Source organism: Orbicella franksi, chromosome 5 (assembly GCF_964199315.1).
Source record: "Orbicella franksi chromosome 5, jaOrbFran1.1, whole genome shotgun sequence".
Classification (NCBI taxonomy): domain Eukaryota; kingdom Metazoa; phylum Cnidaria; class Anthozoa; order Scleractinia; family Merulinidae; genus Orbicella; species Orbicella franksi.
In genome coordinates, this window is record NC_138149.1 from 21,197,666 (window position 1) to 21,215,205 (window position 17,540).

Below are 17,540 nucleotides of genomic sequence, written 5' to 3' on the forward strand. Positions count from 1 at the left end.
GTTAGAGTTAGGGTTAGGGTTTTAGGGTTTAGGGTAATAGGGGTAATAGATGTTTTGCTTTTCTTCAGAAGGCGGCATACAGAAACCTGTACAGACCACGAAGCTTATAAGGAAGCTTAAAACCGCGCGCTGAAATTTAAAAGTAAATTACCTCGAATCGATAGAAAACAGTTCTATGAAGCAGCACTAGCCAAATGGCAGCAACACAATAACTATATTTACTGGCAAAAACTGAAGAAGTAACTGCTCGCACTTTCCCTTTGTGTCATGCTAATCGAGGGAAAAGTTAAAAACCCAGTCTTCTCACCTTAAAGTAATTTCAATGCAGCGATGTCTAGTCTCTTCTATAGCCTAGTCACCGCAGTCTAGTCTCCGCATGCAATGCAATGGCTGCATCAGACATACTCACCTTTGAAGGTGAACATCACCTGGTACTAGTTGATTATCACTCCAAGCAATACATTGAGCTAACCAAACTAAAATACCTCGCAAACCAGGAAACCATTGAAGCCCTAAAGGAGCATTTTTGTCGGCATGGCATTCCGGCAATTGATTGGTCACTGGTTGGGGTGTCAAGTAGAGAATTTGAGTACTTTGCTAAAGGCTACAAATGTGAACATCTCCTAGTGAGTCAAAAGCACTCCCTTGCAAATGGAGAGTTTGAAGCAACAGTAAAAACTGCAAAATCACTGTGGAGGAAAAGCAAAGACAAGAACAAAGCACTACTAGAGTACAGAGCCACCCCAATTCCAGGGATCAACTTACCTCCATCGCAGCTTTCTATGAGATGCAGGTTAAGATTAACAGTAGCATGGCCTACCGGAGCCGAAAGCTTGCAATGTCAGAGATAGAAGGGAGAATGAAATATGGCAAAAAAAAAAAGCAAAAGTGTCATTAAAGATGTGTACATTATTCATCGTGGTGTAAGATAGGATAGATGAATTTTCACTCGTTTGTCTCACGAAGGAGTCACTTTAAGATGTAGATCGCGACGTTTCGACTGCTATTACCATGTCCACCGATGCACCAAAGAGCTACCTAAATTCCGACCAGGTCATCATGTAAGAGTAAAAACCGAGCTGGGATCAAAGGAGTAGAAAGCAGCGACAGTATTGCATCAATATGCCTTTCCCAGGTCATATGTATTAAATATAGGGGGCCGAAGAATCAGACGAAATAAAGTGGCCCTGAGCACCGACTCCTCAAAGTCCCATTTAAAGGAACACACACGCAGTCCAGCACAGGACTACCACCCAGATCTTACAGCTGCTCAGGAAAGCCCAACTCAAGGTCTGCATGTACCACCTTCATCTGACATAACTGAGGCCAAGGACTCCACCTCGTACACAACTCGGAGTGGCAGACAAGTCACGAAACCAGTCAGACTAGACTTAAAATCAAGGTGCCATGGATCTGGACACTCGTTGGACATTGTTTAAATATCAACAGTTGCTGAACGTTGTTTAATTAGGTACCGTCGTTGATCCTTTTTGTTTTAATGTATTTCTATTTGTTTTCCTGTTATTGTTAACGAAAAGGGGGATGTTATGTATGGCAATACCGCTGGCCATGATACATGGTTGTTCAGTTTTGTTAACTAGTCACATTAAACCACAAAGTCCGAGTTTTGATCAAACATGGCGTTCGTGTCGTGAATATGTGACACATGATTAGACACCAGTGAACAACAAACACACCCGAACATAAATATATCTCGTAGCCTGCCCAACTTCAAGTTCTTTTTCTTCTCGGGTTTCCATACCGAGTTGTTGATCTATGACGTTTCATTTGCCTTTGTCATTCCACAACCGTCGTCTTGCTCGTTTTGCGCTCGTTATATACCATATGTAGAAGCCGACAAAGATGTCAAATACAGGACACGTTATGGGCGTGCAATCAGACGTCCCAAGAGACTGTAGAACATTTAAATTATATGCGAGTGGGTGTGGGCGTGAGTTTTGTTACGTGTGTGTTTTTCTGTTGCTTGAAGAGTCGGATAACAAGTCTTGATGTAATACTACCGGATTAAATTGCTATGTCGAATTCTGCGAGTGTTCGTCGTTTTACTGGGCCCGTACACCATATAAGGGAGGAAACAAAAACGTATGCCCAGCGGATGTGCATACGTTTTTGTTAAACTCGGGTAGTGTTTACAAACATTACAAGACATTACAAAAGCCGTGAATTAATACGATGTTTCTTACTGCACCTTTCAATAACATGCGGACTCTAAAATTCAAAGCTCAACCGACAAATGCGTTTTTCGCTACCGTCGATCAAATGTTCGACGGCTCCTCCCAACTTCCGACTACTGCCGAACACTGCTTCGTTGTCTGAACTAGGGGTGGCGAATGGTAAAATCTGAGACTTGCCGAGACGCCGAGACCGTTGTTTAAAAATTCGAGACCGAGACTTAAACGATTTCGGAAAATCCAAGCCCGAGACCTTAATTATGCAAAACGCCAAGCCCGAGACGTGAGATTCGTGCGCTCTTGGTCGCTTGAAACTGGATCTCATTTAGGGAAGTGGTCGAAACTATTATACAATCAATAACTTGTAGTTTATTTGAACTACCAAAATAGCAGTCACAGATAACTTTTTAGTTATGCTTTAACATTTCGACCTTTTTACGGTCTATCACGACCCGACTTTCAGCTGCTTTCGAGGTCACGTGCTGTCATCAACTTCCGATCAGCTAGCTTCATACATCTCATAGCTTCTCATCGACGATCATCCGTTAGTCTCTCGAGCTTACTACGCGATCTAACTTCAGCCGCTAAATATTGTTTGACCTTCCGTGCTAGTTGATATAACGCGTTATGGACGAGGAGAGGGTGGAGGACAAGAAATGGCGAAAACGCAAATGTAAGTAAATTGTTAACTTTGTAATTATTCATACATGATTATTCATTATTATTCTCGTGTCTCCAGACATTGCCTATAAAAGATGTATCTTGAATAGCTCTTGCTATCCGCCCGTAAGCATCGATTTAAGGAGGTCTACATATGCATTTGCTTGTGTCTTTGTAAGGCTTTTACCCTAAAACTGTATTGGCTTGTATTTTAACCGCGCAATGAAAGACTAATGAAGCATCATAGTGACCGGCTGTCATGGCGTGAACAAATTCGCCGGCAAATTATTTTCTCGCATAGGCCACCTGTGTGAGTAACCTAGTAAAACGATAATTTCGACCGCGAAATGGATAAAAACCTAGGCTCGAAATTTTCGAGCCTAGACAGTCACTCGATACTGGGACAAGTTTGACCAGTTGGTGCAAGATTGGAGACCATACCAACCCTGTGATGCAGCAAAAATGCACATATACTCTCCAGTGGGGGGGCCACTCTCCAGATTCAGAGGACTGTTTGTTGTTTCACTATGAGTTCACTGGCATGGTTAAGTTTGATCAAGTTGTAAGTAAGCTAAGAGCCGAGGGCTCTATCAGTTATGTTGATGATCTGGAAATTGATGAAGCTATTTACCATCAGTGTGTGATGGAATTGAGCCAAATTCCTAGGAAAGAACCCTCCACAGAAACGGCAGTCACAGACAAAAATAGTGCCAGTACTTCCGGAGGGCGATCACTTCCACACAGATATCGCCAGCAAAATGTGGTATAAAAGTAAATTCTTCACGTGTCAAGTGACTTAACATGCAAGGACGAGGAGTTCGACGCATGTTAACCCTTTGAACCCCAGTTACGCATATACGCGTAATTGATGGTCATTTTCTTTGTACCACTCGTGACGTCATCAATTTCAATGCCATTAGATATTCTTGATAGGCAGATAGTAGAACTAGGCTAGGCCTGTCCGTACAGTTGTCAGGTTTAGATATCGACGACATTCCGACGTCGCGAATCGAAAAACAACTTTATCAGGTTTGGTGCTAAAAGGGTGGTAAAATGGTCCACTATGCCTATGATTGATCAAGGTCCATTTCTAGGCTTCGCCCGTAATTAACATCCAACTTTCCACGGCAGCCAGAGAGAACATGCAACGCAAAAGGTAGCCAGACTAAAAGGGCGAGAAAAAACAAAGGAAAGGGGTAACAAACAATTTGCTCAATTTTGCACGTAATCCTCGAAAAATCTCTCCCTTTGGTAAAAAAAAGCTATCTTAGCAAAACTTAAGCTTATTTAGCGTCATGGCAGCCAAAAAACCTGACTAAACGGTAAAAAATGGTATTTTTGGCGAAAGTTTGGTACTCAAAGGGTTAACCCCTACTGAGCATTTTTTAAAGTTCCCTGACAGTTGGCAGATACCCATTTATATTCCTGGGTAGACAAAGGCACTGTGAAAGGGGCGACCTGCACCGTTTACAAGGTTCTTTATAATTGGCCAAACGAAACAATAAAAAATTAACAATAGGTTAACAACACAAACAATAACCCTAGCCCAAAGAAGCTCAAAGAACAAAAGAGGCGCAGATTAACAAGAACGAATCAAAATAGAGGTTCTAAAGAGGTGCAGGTCAACTGCTGTGAAAGTAAAGTGTTTAGCTTGCTCTAGAAGGCGACGCAGCGCACGACTCACGAATGTGAAATAACTTACCACAGAGGACGAGGAGAACAAAACGTTGGATTACCAAACACATGGTAAGAACACTACATAATGTAAGTAAAGCAAAATTAAAGTAAGCATGCAGTTAGTCGTTTTCTTTTTCTGAGGTTATATCTACATTTGTATTTTCTACGACCTCTAGCAGTTCTCCAGTTGACGTAGTGCCCCTTTATTGCAAAGACCATTACAGTAAAATATTGTGTTTGTTTTGCGAAACGGTATTCTAGAATAGCTTAGAATACACCGTCTAAGACAGCCGGTATATTCCAGACTACAATCGCACGTCCTTAGGCTAACTACTTATAAAATCTAAATCGAGTTACTTGAATTCTTTGACTTAACCGACTAAAAATACAGTCCACCGACCATGTTTTCGTGCGATTTCGGCATCAAAGCGTGCGCATGGTTATTGTCAGCGGAAACCTGATCAAATGAGCATGCGCCCGGGTTGAGTGAATATAATAGGAGAAGCAGAAGTTCCGTGTTTGCTACCGTTTGCGTAAACGCTATGCAGCAACACTGACTTCTGCTCGCTCAACGCGATAACTTTTGCCGGAGAACCTCTGCTAAAAAGGCAAATCCGAGGCTCCGAGACCTTGCGAAAAAAAATTGAGACTCCGAGACCGAAAGAAACACATGAAAAACGAGACTTCGTGACTCGTAACAAAAGCTTCCGAGATTCCGAGATCGGATCAAGAATTTCCGAGATCCACGATTTTCTGGGTACCATTCGCCACCCCTTGAACTGTGCTCGACGATTTGATTACCTCGCGCTTGGCAGCAGTCGGAAGCTGGGAGGAGCCGCCGAACATTTGTTTGACGGTAGCGAAAAACGCATTTGTCGGTTAAGCTGTGAATTTTAGAGTCCGCATGTTATTGAAAGGCGCAGTAAGTCCCAATTCGTTTGTTTTGCCGGTATTAATATCATGTTGTTATTCTTGGATCGGAGCCTAAATAGAGTTATCCCGGGTTGGCGAGTTGACCTTAGCAAAGCGTTTACAAGGCAGGTAGGGTTACCCTGGCGCTAGGGTTACTCTAGTCTGACTGGGCAGAATAATACAAAGGTTTTTTTCTAAGCTGTTTGGAGCTCTGTTCCCAAGATTCTGGTCACAAGGGCTACTCTTTTTCTCTCTTACTAATTTCGACTCCTATTTTTTCAACTTTCCCTAGCCCCACTATCTACCCCTATGGGCCACCCTGCATAAATAAAGTTTTACCTACCTACCTACCTACCCTGGACCTCCGAGGACAGGCAAACGGTGAAACGTCCTAGCACATTTGTCACATTTGTCTCAGACGCCACTAAGTTCTGGAGGTAACTGTTCCTTGAAGACGTCGAACAACAAATATTGGTTCGACGTCATTACGGACTCTCGGCACTCCCTCTTACGAATTCTCCACCCCAGAGCGCCCTCCACATATCGTGAGGAGCCTTGAAACAAGGAAGCGTTTCGTACCGGGATCCCAGTGGCCCTGGGGACAAGTAACCCTTCTCGGAAAAGCCAGAAGTTCGCTGATAACCTTCGAGTTCTCAGGCAAAGAAAAAGGAAGAAGTGTTACCAATGGCTCTCAAAAGGAATTTAAACAGACTGAAACCGTAATTCAGGTTTATAACCTTTCTTTCCTTTTGCTGATTGAGTTAGTTATGCGACTGCACTGCATTTTTTCTGACTTTTCCACCTAATTGCGAAATGACACTATAAGTTTTGTTGGTAATATCTGCTGTAGGCCCGTTGGCAAACTTTCAAAGATCACGTTCAGACGTGCACTAGTCGATTCTCGTCGTTTCAAGAATCACCTAAAGCTAAACCTAAACCGTCAAACGCCACACTGCAACCTAGACGAAACTTGTAAACTTTTCCAACCTCTTCTGTGTACGTTTAAGGGCTTCTTTCGACAATACAGTAGTTTTACTTTATAAACACGGAAGGATGAAGATAATGACGCTTGTGCGGCCCTCTGGGTAAGTGGATACCGTGCCGTAAGCAATTTTTGTTCTTCGGTTCTCGTAAATTTTCGCGTACTAGAAATAATGACGAAATACGTGATTTCTGCATCCAGTAGCAATGAAGGAACCCTGATGAAAAAAAACTTTATTCAGTTCAGTTAAAGTACTAAAAAACAGAAGAAGTAAGATATACTGATATAGGAAGCGTCGTGTTAACTGGCCGAATTTTCCACATGATTTCCCTAATGTAAATACACTCTTCGTTTAAAATGACAGCAAATATGATCACTTAGCATACCTCAGAGGATCACGTCAGTAACGGAAGATTTTTGTTAAGCTGTAACTGGACAGATATTTTGCTTAAAGACGTAGCTGAGAACCCAAGTTTGACACCGGTGAACAACAAATACACCCGAACATAAATACCTCTCGTCGCCTGCCCAAATTCAAGTTCTTTTTCTTCTCAGGTTTCCATGCCAAGTTGTTGATCTATGATCTAAACTTAACGAGGGTCAAGTCCAACTTGATGATATACATAACTACCGACCCCTAGACAAACCTATGGTTGACACCACGGCCAAAAAAGTTCATCGATTGATTCGATCACTACTACAAGAAGGCCACATAGAGAGGGTCCACAATAGGGTTCTCAATTCCCGCTTTCCCGCCCATTTTTTCCTGTTCATCCCGCCATCCCGCCCTTTTTTGTCTGGAAATCCCAATCCCGCCCACTTTTTAACGACGTTTCTGCGTTAATTAATAATTTTTTAAATTAATAATTAATTTACTTATTAACACAAACTTCTTAAAAATGAAAATCGTAGAAAAGATTACAAAAGAATTCAATGGGTAGCAGTTTCTTTCAGTAAACGGTTTACTGTTTTGTTTTCTTTTGTCCACGTATCAGAGAAAGGAAAAGGTTGTTCATTCCGATATTTAAGAGATGGCCCGTAAATACACTTGACAGTTTCTTTCAAAGCTTTCAGCGTCTTCACTTTCCTTGAGATCTGGGCTCAGAACATTTCTTTCCAAAACAAGGCATTCCTGCTCGCACATCCTTTTCGTAAAATATGGCGACACAATTCGTAATTCTCATACTTCGTACGGTAAACCACTATCACCGCCATCCGGTGTGGTCATCCTGGCCAAAACAAACCAAGCGCTCTGGAAAAGGTCGAAAAACTAGAAAAACTAGAAAGGATCGGGGGGCCAAGATTACAGACACAAGCGTCGAAAATGTCGGAAATGGACAGATGTCATTGATGTCAGAGGTCAACACAAATGATCGCAATCAGTACAAATAGGACTCAAAGACCTCATACAGTCTCATGGTACTAATGTAGTCAAGCGATAATGGATATGTTTGACAGAACCTGACAGGGTACAGAGCTGTTGCTATTCATTACTTGAAACCTGGCACAGCTATACGTACGTTTCTGCCAGCTTGTGGTTTTTGTGTTGGTCAATAACAATTTATGAGGTCATGTAAGAATTGAAATCCCGTATCCCGCTCTGTTCCCCTTACGAATCCCGCATCACAACCCTATAAAAACACGAAATCTCGCTCCCGCTCGTAATTGTAATTCCCGCTTCCCGCCCCTGTTTTCAGCTCAAATCCCAAATATCACGGCGAAAAAAAGCCAAATCCCGCATCCCGCCAAACCTATTGGGGACCCTCCATAGACGAAATGACGGCTAAATGGCTCTCCCTTACGCCCGCCCTCCGCGAATACCAGTGTTTTACACACTTACAAAGATTTACAAACCGACACCTGTTGGTAGACCAATTATATCAGGGTGTGACGGCCCTACAGAAAGGATCTCAGCTTTTGTTGACCACCTTATTCAGCCAATAGCACAAAAGCAAGCCTCGTATCTTAAAGATACAACAGACTTTCTTAACTTCATCGAGAAGACTAAACTGCCTAAAAACACCATTCTTGTCTCTATGGACGTCACCAGTCTCTACACGAACATACCACAGGAGGAGGGTATTACCACTGTATGCGAAGCATATGAAGAATTTTACCAGGAGAACCCTCCAATTCCTAGCAGGTATTTAAGAGAAATGCTAAATCTGATTCTACAAGAAAACTCGTTCCAATTCAGTGGAAAAGATTACCTCCAAACTCATGGAACAGCCATGGAACGAAAATGGCCGTAGCTTTTGCTAACATATTTATGGCCAAATAGAAAAAGAAATACTCAGACAAAGTTACACAAAACCCATTTTTGGAAAAGATACATCGATGACGTCATATCTATGTGGAACACAAGTAGGGACAAAATAGAAGACTTCCTTCTAAAGGCAAACAGTTTTCACCCAACGATGAAATTCACGGCTGAAATCTCAGAAACTGAAACTTCATTCTTGGACACGAAAGTGTACAAAGGTTACAGATTCAATAAGGAATCTATTCTTGACGTGCGAACTCATTTCAAACCTACAGAGACCTTTCAATACACGAATTTCTATTCGTGTCACCCACCAGGCGTCATGAAAGGCTTTATCAAAGGAGAAGCGTTGAGGCTTCTGAGAACAAATTCCTCTCAACTAAATTTTGAGGAAAACATGAGTAATTTCAAAACACGCCTGCAGAATAGAGGTTACCCAGCTAGAATTGTAGAAAAACACCTTTCAGAGATTAAATTCTCTGATAGAAAAATGTCACTAGCACAGAAAGACAAAACCGCACAAAAGAAAATACTGCCCTTTGTTACGCAATACCACCCGGCGTTGCCTAACCTAAAAGACACACTTCTGGGGAAATGGCACCTTATAGATAATCACCCGTTACTGAGAGAAATCTTTAAGGAGCCCCCATCATCTCGTATCACAAGGGAAAGTCCCTAAAAGACATCCTAGTTAAAGCTAAACTATGAAGGCTTTATAACTTATTCATCCGCGAACGGCAGGAGTCGTGCAGGCTTGTCAACACTTTTATCACTCTGAGGAATTACTGCAGCTGATCATTAGCACGCAGAAGTGTGCGCTTACGGTTGGCGGATAACAGACGGCTTCTCACAAGAACAGTTCTGCAAATCCTTTTAAGATTTAAAAACACTCGTAAAAGTAGTAAATAGAATGTTTGCATTATTACTGTAATGATCCAATTTAGTGCCCGGAGCACTAATTTACTTACTCAAAAGAGCACGCGTGTCAAACCATGTAGCCTGGGTGAAACCCATAGTAGTAAGATCTAATAAGGGGACCGACTAATACAAAATATATAACTGAGTAGACTAAAATATCTGCACTAAAATATGATTAATACAAAATGCAATCTAAAATGTTTTAAAGATAAAGCTAAACGTTATAGGTAATGTATCGATAGCTGATCTTCGCTGATAAGATTTAAGCGTATCATGTTGAGCAGAGGATACAACCCTTGCAGCCGGCTTCTATTAAATCAGTTAGATCTTTGCCACGAATGCGCCTTTTAAGTGTTTTGGCTGATCTGTCATCCTAGACAGTTTTCCCCAATATCGCAGTGAGTGCCTACCGTACGTTACAGAGTTATGCCTAGAAGAGGAGAAATCAGATCGCCTCATATTGTACCTGGAGTTATGTTCAAAGACCTCAGTGCTCTAATCGAGGATGCGTGCTCAAACTGCCTTATATGCCCTTCTTAATTCTTGAACTACTCACTTAAATATCAATTTTTATTTCTCTCTTGTATTATACTGTATTTGTAATTTTAGAAACAGTTTTTATATTATTTATAATTATTTATTCTTACTTATTCCTAGTGTACCCAATTAATTTTAATTCGTATTCTTAACTGTACATTTTAAATCTCAATACATTGTAACGTAGTAGTGTCCCCAATTAGCTTCTGTAAGCTAAATACCTACCCTGACACTTAAATAAAGTTATTATTATTTATTTTATTTTTCAGTTACGTTTTTTCAACATGAACATCAGAATGTGAAAAAACAGTTTAATTAATTAACAGTAAGAGATACTATGGCTCAAGAGCTGTTGTAACGGCATTAAGCTGTTAGAAATATGGTCATTATTGCGTTCACATGAGGAAGAAGCTAAGAAGACTATCTCTCGTTTCATCGTAAAATGCCGAACTACAGAAACAATGCTTTATTTACTCTTGACACTTAATACACATTTGCGAAAAAAATATTACACTTCTGCAATTATTGAAACTATTTCAATTGTAATCTTTCTTCGAGTTATAGGTTTTGGAAACGGTGAGCGTAGTGTTCAAAGCTTAATGAAGATTTTCTGTCCCGATAATCTCGTGAAAAAAGCAACAGAAGTAAGGTATTTGGTTTAAATAAGGTTTTCTCGCTCGATGCAATAGTCCCGGCACCTCTTGTTACGATTCCTGGCGGGCAAGAAATGAAAAAAGCCGACATTCACAACACGACCTGATATCTTGCTCAAAATCTTCCCATTCCTCGACGTTGACATCAATTCCAAGAAGTTGGCTAAGTGCATCATCTCGTACAAACTCTCCAGTGCGACGAAGAAACGTGAACCTTAAAACACGTTGTGCGCATTGCCCTATGGGACCATAGCAGTGATGGTCAACGTCACCGCATATAACCTCGTTGATAAATGGCGGGAAAACTGATGTTGGAAGCTTAGTAGTCGCAGCGCATTCAGTGCACAAGCGCACCAGAGAGGTGTCCTCCACCACAGAACCTCGTCTCCAGCATCCACGTTCAACTGAACCTGGGCTTAAAGACACCATCCTCTTTTCGCTCCATTGGCTACTGGTTTTAACGTGTTTGATCTGATCCATCAAGTGGTATGAGCTATTTGCACTCAACTCGACATTCGTCTGGCTCTTAGGAGGCTGATCATGTTTGGCTGGCGGGAAGATGGAGGATTTGCGAGATAAAGATTGCTCGTCTCCAGAAAGGTCGGAAAATTTGAACGCGTCTTTCCTCTTTGTTGCCATATAACGCGGATTGAAACCGCCAATGTTTTTGAGCTTGCTTAATAACTCGGCTTCTTTCAGACGCACACATAATGAACGAACTCCAGGAAAGATGTTATTAGAAGGAAAGCGAGGAAGGTTGTACACAACACGACCGCATTCTTTCTCATTAATTATTGAGTGCGAGGGTCTAGACCATGTTTTTCTTGATCGGAGTGGCAAATGTTTCGCTTTTCGTCCTAACGAAGATGAGAGAGCGGCAAAAAGAACCATGAACAGATTTAGTAGCAGCATCTGAAAAACAACGGGGAATAAGACAGACGTTATCAGACAAAATAAAAAGGAAAGAAAGTACGTTGTTAGAATCGCAGGGACGATACAAGAATGCATGTATTACAAGTAGCATGGACGTGCGAAAGGAATTTGTTTGCTGAATTTCGGTATTGGACAATTTCTCAAACGCTATTTTAGTAATTTGAATAAATCTTGAATATTCAGCATGCTTTTCTTTAGCTGAGAGGTTCGTGTAAAACCTCCTCCATGTTTTTCGACCATTTTCGGGTTTCTGGTCCTTTTTGGAGACAAGCTAACCAGCGCCACTCGTTTTTGGCTCGTTGTCTTGCCCCCCTGATAATGAAACTCCCAGCTACGCAGTCTCTAAGAGGCATTGCGGTATTTGCCTAACATTTTTTTGGTAATGCAGTACCTTTCACCATCAAAAATGTTCCCCTCCTGAAACCTGCAGCGAACACAAAAACAAATCCAAAACAAATCGATCAAACTCTTAAACAGTCGCATGCTTAGTTTTGGAACCTAAAACACCCAGAAAAGATCAAATGATAATAAATAAATAAAATAATAGGAATTTGCACATCCCACGGAGAGGCTCTGCGTCGCTGTTTCCAGATCGAATTGGAATTTAGAAGAGTTAGTTTCTGTGGATGGAGGAAAACCGGAGAACCCGTGGAAAAAACCCTCGGAGCAAGGCGGCAATCAACAACAAACTCAACCCACTTATGATGCCGCGTCCAGGATTCGAACCCGCGCCACATAATCAATAACAAAGAGCGCCATTATAAAACAGAGTGTAATTCCTGTCATTGCTTGGAATCTCTGTATGACCAAAAATATCCTTACAATTAAGCTACCAAAAAGTGGGATCGTATAGTCTGAAAAACTGCTATAAATGATTGTTTTGTTATGACAGCGTTCCTCTGAGCCAATAAAAGAAACATGGCAACAAAGTTATGTATCTATCAAGCTCAATTAGTCTTACAGGAAATATGGACCTAAAGGCTTTTGTTAGAGTAAAGAACATTTTAAAATGCTCAACTAGTCTATTTTAATGATTTTAGTCAACGTTTTACAGTCTTAATCTTCTCTTTCAAGGGCCAATACCTATGTCAAACTGTTGGCAACAAATAGTATACCTATTAATAAGCTTGCTTCTATTATGGTTCAGTCACTAACTCCTTATGCTGGGGATTGAACCTATTACCTTTAGGGTTAACTCCATCAGTTCTGTTCTGCTCTACGTAGCTGGTGTTATGTCCTCACTTTTTCAGTCTGCAAATAAAGCAGAATGCGTTAAGAGGAACTGTCGTGGATGGATTATCATAAATCTGGCTTAATTTTTTTCAACATCTTCATTTTAAAGTCTTCCTGATCTTCCTTTTGTTTCCTAGGTGGCATCCCTTGTTTTTTTTTCTTCCTTGATACCATCGAATGTAAGATATTTATTCCATGGAGGTTCCGGATTCCACTCTAGATTCTGATGTCACCTGGATACACTCCGGTTTATTTCGATTTCCAGATCTCTTTTGTCTGCTTTCAAAATCTTTTAGTGTGATTTTCAATGACACGTAAATTCAAACTTCAAACCTCAAACAACGCTTTTATTTAGCGCTGCCGTCAATTATGATTTATTACAATTATGGAAAATGAGGGTTCGCCATAGGAATGTTTCGTGCCTTTTTGCGTCTTTCATGTTCTTCTGGCAATCTTATAGAAGCAAAAAAACAAGTTGGACGCTCATTTGGCAAACAGGTACCACGGGTACGTCTTTTCCGTTATAAGAACCTCCAGATTGGAATCTAAACATCTTATGTTTTCAAAATATTGCCATTTTTTTTCGATGCTCCCATCTTTATAAAGAAATCGCTTACCTTCTTAAGTGTAAACGCTTTGCTCGTTGTAATTGATCCTTAGGCTTGTTCGGAACAAAAATACAACTTGATCAAAATCGTCGAGTATAGTAACAGTTCTTTGGGACAGCTCCGACAGATAAAGAAGTCCTTCAACTCGACGAAGTGTCATCTGGTTCTTAAGGGCTAAGCAAAACTTGCCACAAGTTATTAATGTTTAAGTTACGAATTCATAAATATATCATTAATTAACGCATTAGAACCACAAGGTATCTTTATAACGGTGACCAAAATTATTCACGTGAACTGCATGGTCGACGCAGTTAGAACTTGACTCCTCGTTTGACCAAGATCTGCAATCCTTTTGTATTGTCGTCAACATATCCTTTTTACTCTGCAATAGTTCCACAAGTTAATAAGATTGGGCGAGCAATTAGCTGGTTCTTCAGCGCTAAGATAGACTGGCCACAAGTTGAGTGACGTGTAGTCCGTCACGAACTCATCAATCTAATCATAGATTAATGCATTAGGACAACCGTGACAAGGCTAAGATTGTTTACAAGAATTCGTTTTCTTCCTCGGCCGAGATCGACAATATCCATGCTGCGATAGAGATTGTCCTTTTCACCCCGAAAGATTTATTCAAGACTCGACAAATGGTTAGTTTGGTTTCTTAGGGCTGGGATGGACAGTGATTTTGTACATTGACGTCACAAATTAAATACTAAAAGCAAACTCTTAAGTTCAAAACTAACAGCGATTTCAGATCAAACGCTAACTTTACAATTCCAATTTCAAGCCAAGCAAACGTTATTCATGTCACAAAAGACAAAAATGTTGCACTAATATTTTCTGAAGGGAGTAATTTTAGCAGCAACTGCTCCTTGAACGAAATGACTTGAATTGACGTCATTTGGCATTATCAGACAGGGGTTAGGGTTTAGGGTTTTAGGGTTAGAGTTAGGGTTAGGGTTTTAGGGTTTAGGGTAATAGGGGTAATAGATGTTTTGCTTTTCTTCAGAAGGCGGCATACAGAAACCTGAACAGACCACGAAGCTTATAAGGAAGCTTAAAACCGCGCGGTGAAATTTAAAAGTAAATTACCTCGAATCGATAGAAAACAGTTCTATGAAGCAGCACTAGCCAAATAGCAGCAACACAATAACTATATTTACTGGCAAAAACTGAAGAAGTAACTGCTCGCACTTTCCCTTTGTGTCATGCTAATCGAGGGAAAAGTTAAAAATCCAGTCTTCTCACCTTAAAGTAATTTCAATGCAGCGATGTCTAGTCTCTTCTATAGCCTAGTCACCGCAGTCTAGTCTCCGCATGCAATGCAATGGCTGCATCAGACATACTCACCTTTGAAGGTGAACATCACCTGGTACTAGTTGATTATCACTCCAAGCAATACATTGAGCTAACCAAACTAAAAGACCTCGCAAACCAGGAAACCATTGAAGCCCTAAAGGAGCATTTTTGTCGGCATGGCATTCCGGCAATTGATTGGTCACTGGTTGTGGTGTCAAGTAGAGAATTTGAGTACTTTGCTAAAGGCTACAAATGTGAACATCTCCTAGTGAGTCAAAAGCACTCCCTTGCAAATGGAGAGTTTGAAGCAACAGTAAAAACTGCAAAATCACTGTGGAGGAAAAGCAAAGACAAGAACAAAGCACTACTAGAGTACAGAGCCACCCCAATTCCAGGGATCAACTTACCTCCATCGCAGCTTTCTATGAGATGCAGGTTAAGATTAACAGTAGCATGGCCTACCGGAGCCGAAAGCTTGCAATGTCAGAGATAGAAGGGAGAATGAAATATGGCAAAAAAAAAAGCAAAAGTGTCATTAAAGATGTGTACATTATTCATCGTGGTGTAAGATAGGATAGATGAATTTTCACTCGTTTGTCTCACGAAGGAGTCACTTTAAGATGTAGATCGCGACGTTTCGACTGCTATTACCATGTCCACCGATGCACCAAAGAGCTACCTAAATTCCGACCAGGTCATCATGTAAGAGTAAAAACCGAGCTGGGATCAAAGGAGTAGAAAGCAGCGACAGTATTGCATCAATATGCCTTTCCCAGGTCATATGTATTAAATATAGGGGGCCGAAGAATCAGACGAAATAAAGTGGCCCTGAGCACCGACTCCTCAAAGTCCCATTTAAAGGAACACACACGCAGTGTCCAGCACAGGACTACCACCCAGATCTTACAGCTGCTCAGGAAAGCCCAACTCAAGGTCTGCATGTACCACCTTCATCTGACATAACTGAGGCCAAGGACTCCACCTCGTACACAACTCGGAGTGGCAGACAAGTCACGAAACCAGTCAGACTAGACTTAAAATCAAGGTGCCATGGATCTGGACACTCGTTGGACATTGTTTAAATATCAACAGTTGCTGAACGTTGTTTAATTAGGTACCGTCGTTGATCCTTTTTGTTTTAATGTATTTCTATTTGTTTTCCTGTTATTGTTAACGAAAAGGGGGATGTTATGTATGGCAATACCGCTGGCCATGATACATGGTTGTTCAGTTTTGTTAACTAGTCACATTAAACCACGAAGTCTGAGTTTTGATCAAACATGGCGTTCGTGTCGTGAATATGTAACACATGATTAGACACCGGTGAACAACAAACACACCCGAACATAAATATATCTCGTAGCCTGCCCAACTTCAAGTTCTTTTTCTTCTCGGGTTTCCATACCGAGTTGTTGATCTATGACGTTTTCATTTGCCTTTGTCATTCCACAACCGTCGTCTTGCTCGTTTTGCGCTCGTTATATACCATATGTAGAAGCCGACAAAGATGTCAAATACAGGACACGTTATGGGCGTGCAATCAGACGTCCCAAGAGACTGTAGAACATTTAAATTATATGCGAGTGGGTGTGGGCGTGAGTTTTGTTGCGTGTGTGTTTTTCTGTTGCTTGAAGAGTCGGATAACAAGTCTTGATGTAATACTACCGGGTTAAATTGCTATGTCGAATTCTGCGAGTGTTCGTCGTTTTACTGGGCCCGTACACCATATAAGGGAGGAAACAAAAACGTATGCCCAGCGGATGTGCATACGTTTTTGTTAAACTCGGGTAGTGTTTACAAACATTACAAGACATTACAAAAGCCGTGAATTAATACGATGTTTCTTACTGCACCTTTCAATAACATGCGGACTCTAAAATTCAAAGCTCAACCGACAAATGCGTTTTTCGCTACCGTCGATCAAATGTTCGACGGCTCCTCCCAACTTCCGACTACTGCCGAACACTGCTTCGTTGTCTGAACTAGGGGTGGCGAATGGTAAAATCTGAGACTTGCCGAGACGCCGAGACCGTTGTTTAAAAATTCGAGACCGAGACTTAAACGATTTCGGAAAATCCAAGCCCGAGACCTTACTTATGCAAAACGCCGAGCCCGAGACGTGAGATTCGTGCGCTCTTGGTCGCTTGAAACTGGATCTCATTTAGGGAAGTGGTCGAAACTATTATACAATCAATAACTTGTAGTTTATTTGAACTACCAAAATAGCAGTCACAGATAAACGCTAACTTTTTAGTTATGCATTAACATTTCGACCTTTTTACGGTCTATCACGACCCGACTTTCAGCTGCTTTCGAGGTCACGTGCTGTCATCAACTTCCGGTCAGCTAGCTTCATACATCTCATAGCTTCTCATCGACGATCATCCGTTAGTCTCTCGAGCTTACTACGCGATCTAACTTCAGCCGCTAAATATTGTTTGACCTTCCGTGCTGGTTGATATAACGCGTTATGGACGAGGAGAGGGTGGAGGACAAGAAATGGCGAAAACGCAAATGTAAGTAAATTGTTAACTTTGTAATTATTCATATATGATTATTCATTATTATTCTCGTGTCTCCAGACATTGCCTATAAAAGATGTATCTTGAATAGCTCTTGCTATCCGCCCGTAAGCATCGATTTAAGGAGGTCTACATATGCATTTGCTTGTGT

At 41.2% G+C, this 17,540-nt stretch overlaps 3 protein-coding genes across 3 annotated transcripts; 2 read left to right on the forward strand and 1 right to left on the reverse strand.

Moving 5' to 3' along the window:
* The first annotated feature begins 8,210 nt into the window (after positions 1–8,210).
* LOC145487855 (uncharacterized) lies at positions 8,211–8,675 on the forward strand. The gene has a single exon (XM_081466645.1). It carries the CDS (start codon positions 8,211–8,213, stop codon positions 8,673–8,675), a length of 465 nt encoding a protein of 154 aa, XP_081322771.1.
* A 1,750-nt stretch (positions 8,676–10,425) lies between these two features.
* Positions 10,426–12,312, reverse strand: LOC145487080 (uncharacterized). The gene has a single exon (XM_081465797.1). The coding sequence runs from the start codon at positions 11,800–11,802 to the stop codon at positions 10,846–10,848; it is 957 nt and encodes a 318-aa protein (XP_081321923.1). The 5' UTR covers positions 11,803–12,312; the 3' UTR covers positions 10,426–10,845.
* Positions 12,313–14,895: 2,583 nt separating this feature from the next.
* Positions 14,896–15,360, forward strand: LOC145487856 (uncharacterized). The gene has a single exon (XM_081466647.1). The coding sequence runs from the start codon at positions 14,896–14,898 to the stop codon at positions 15,358–15,360; it is 465 nt and encodes a 154-aa protein (XP_081322773.1).
* Positions 15,361–17,540: the final 2,180 nt, after the last annotated feature.

Bases quoted from the DNA above. Each gene is read 5' to 3' on its own strand.
- LOC145487080 (XM_081465797.1), bottom strand. From the start codon at position 11,802: ATGCATTCTTGTATCGTCCCTGCGATTCTAACAACGTACTTTCTTTCC.
- LOC145487855 (XM_081466645.1), top strand. From the start codon at position 8,211: ATGGCTCTCCCTTACGCCCGCCCTCCGCGAATACCAGTGTTTTACACA.
- LOC145487856 (XM_081466647.1), top strand. From the start codon at position 14,896: ATGGCTGCATCAGACATACTCACCTTTGAAGGTGAACATCACCTGGTA.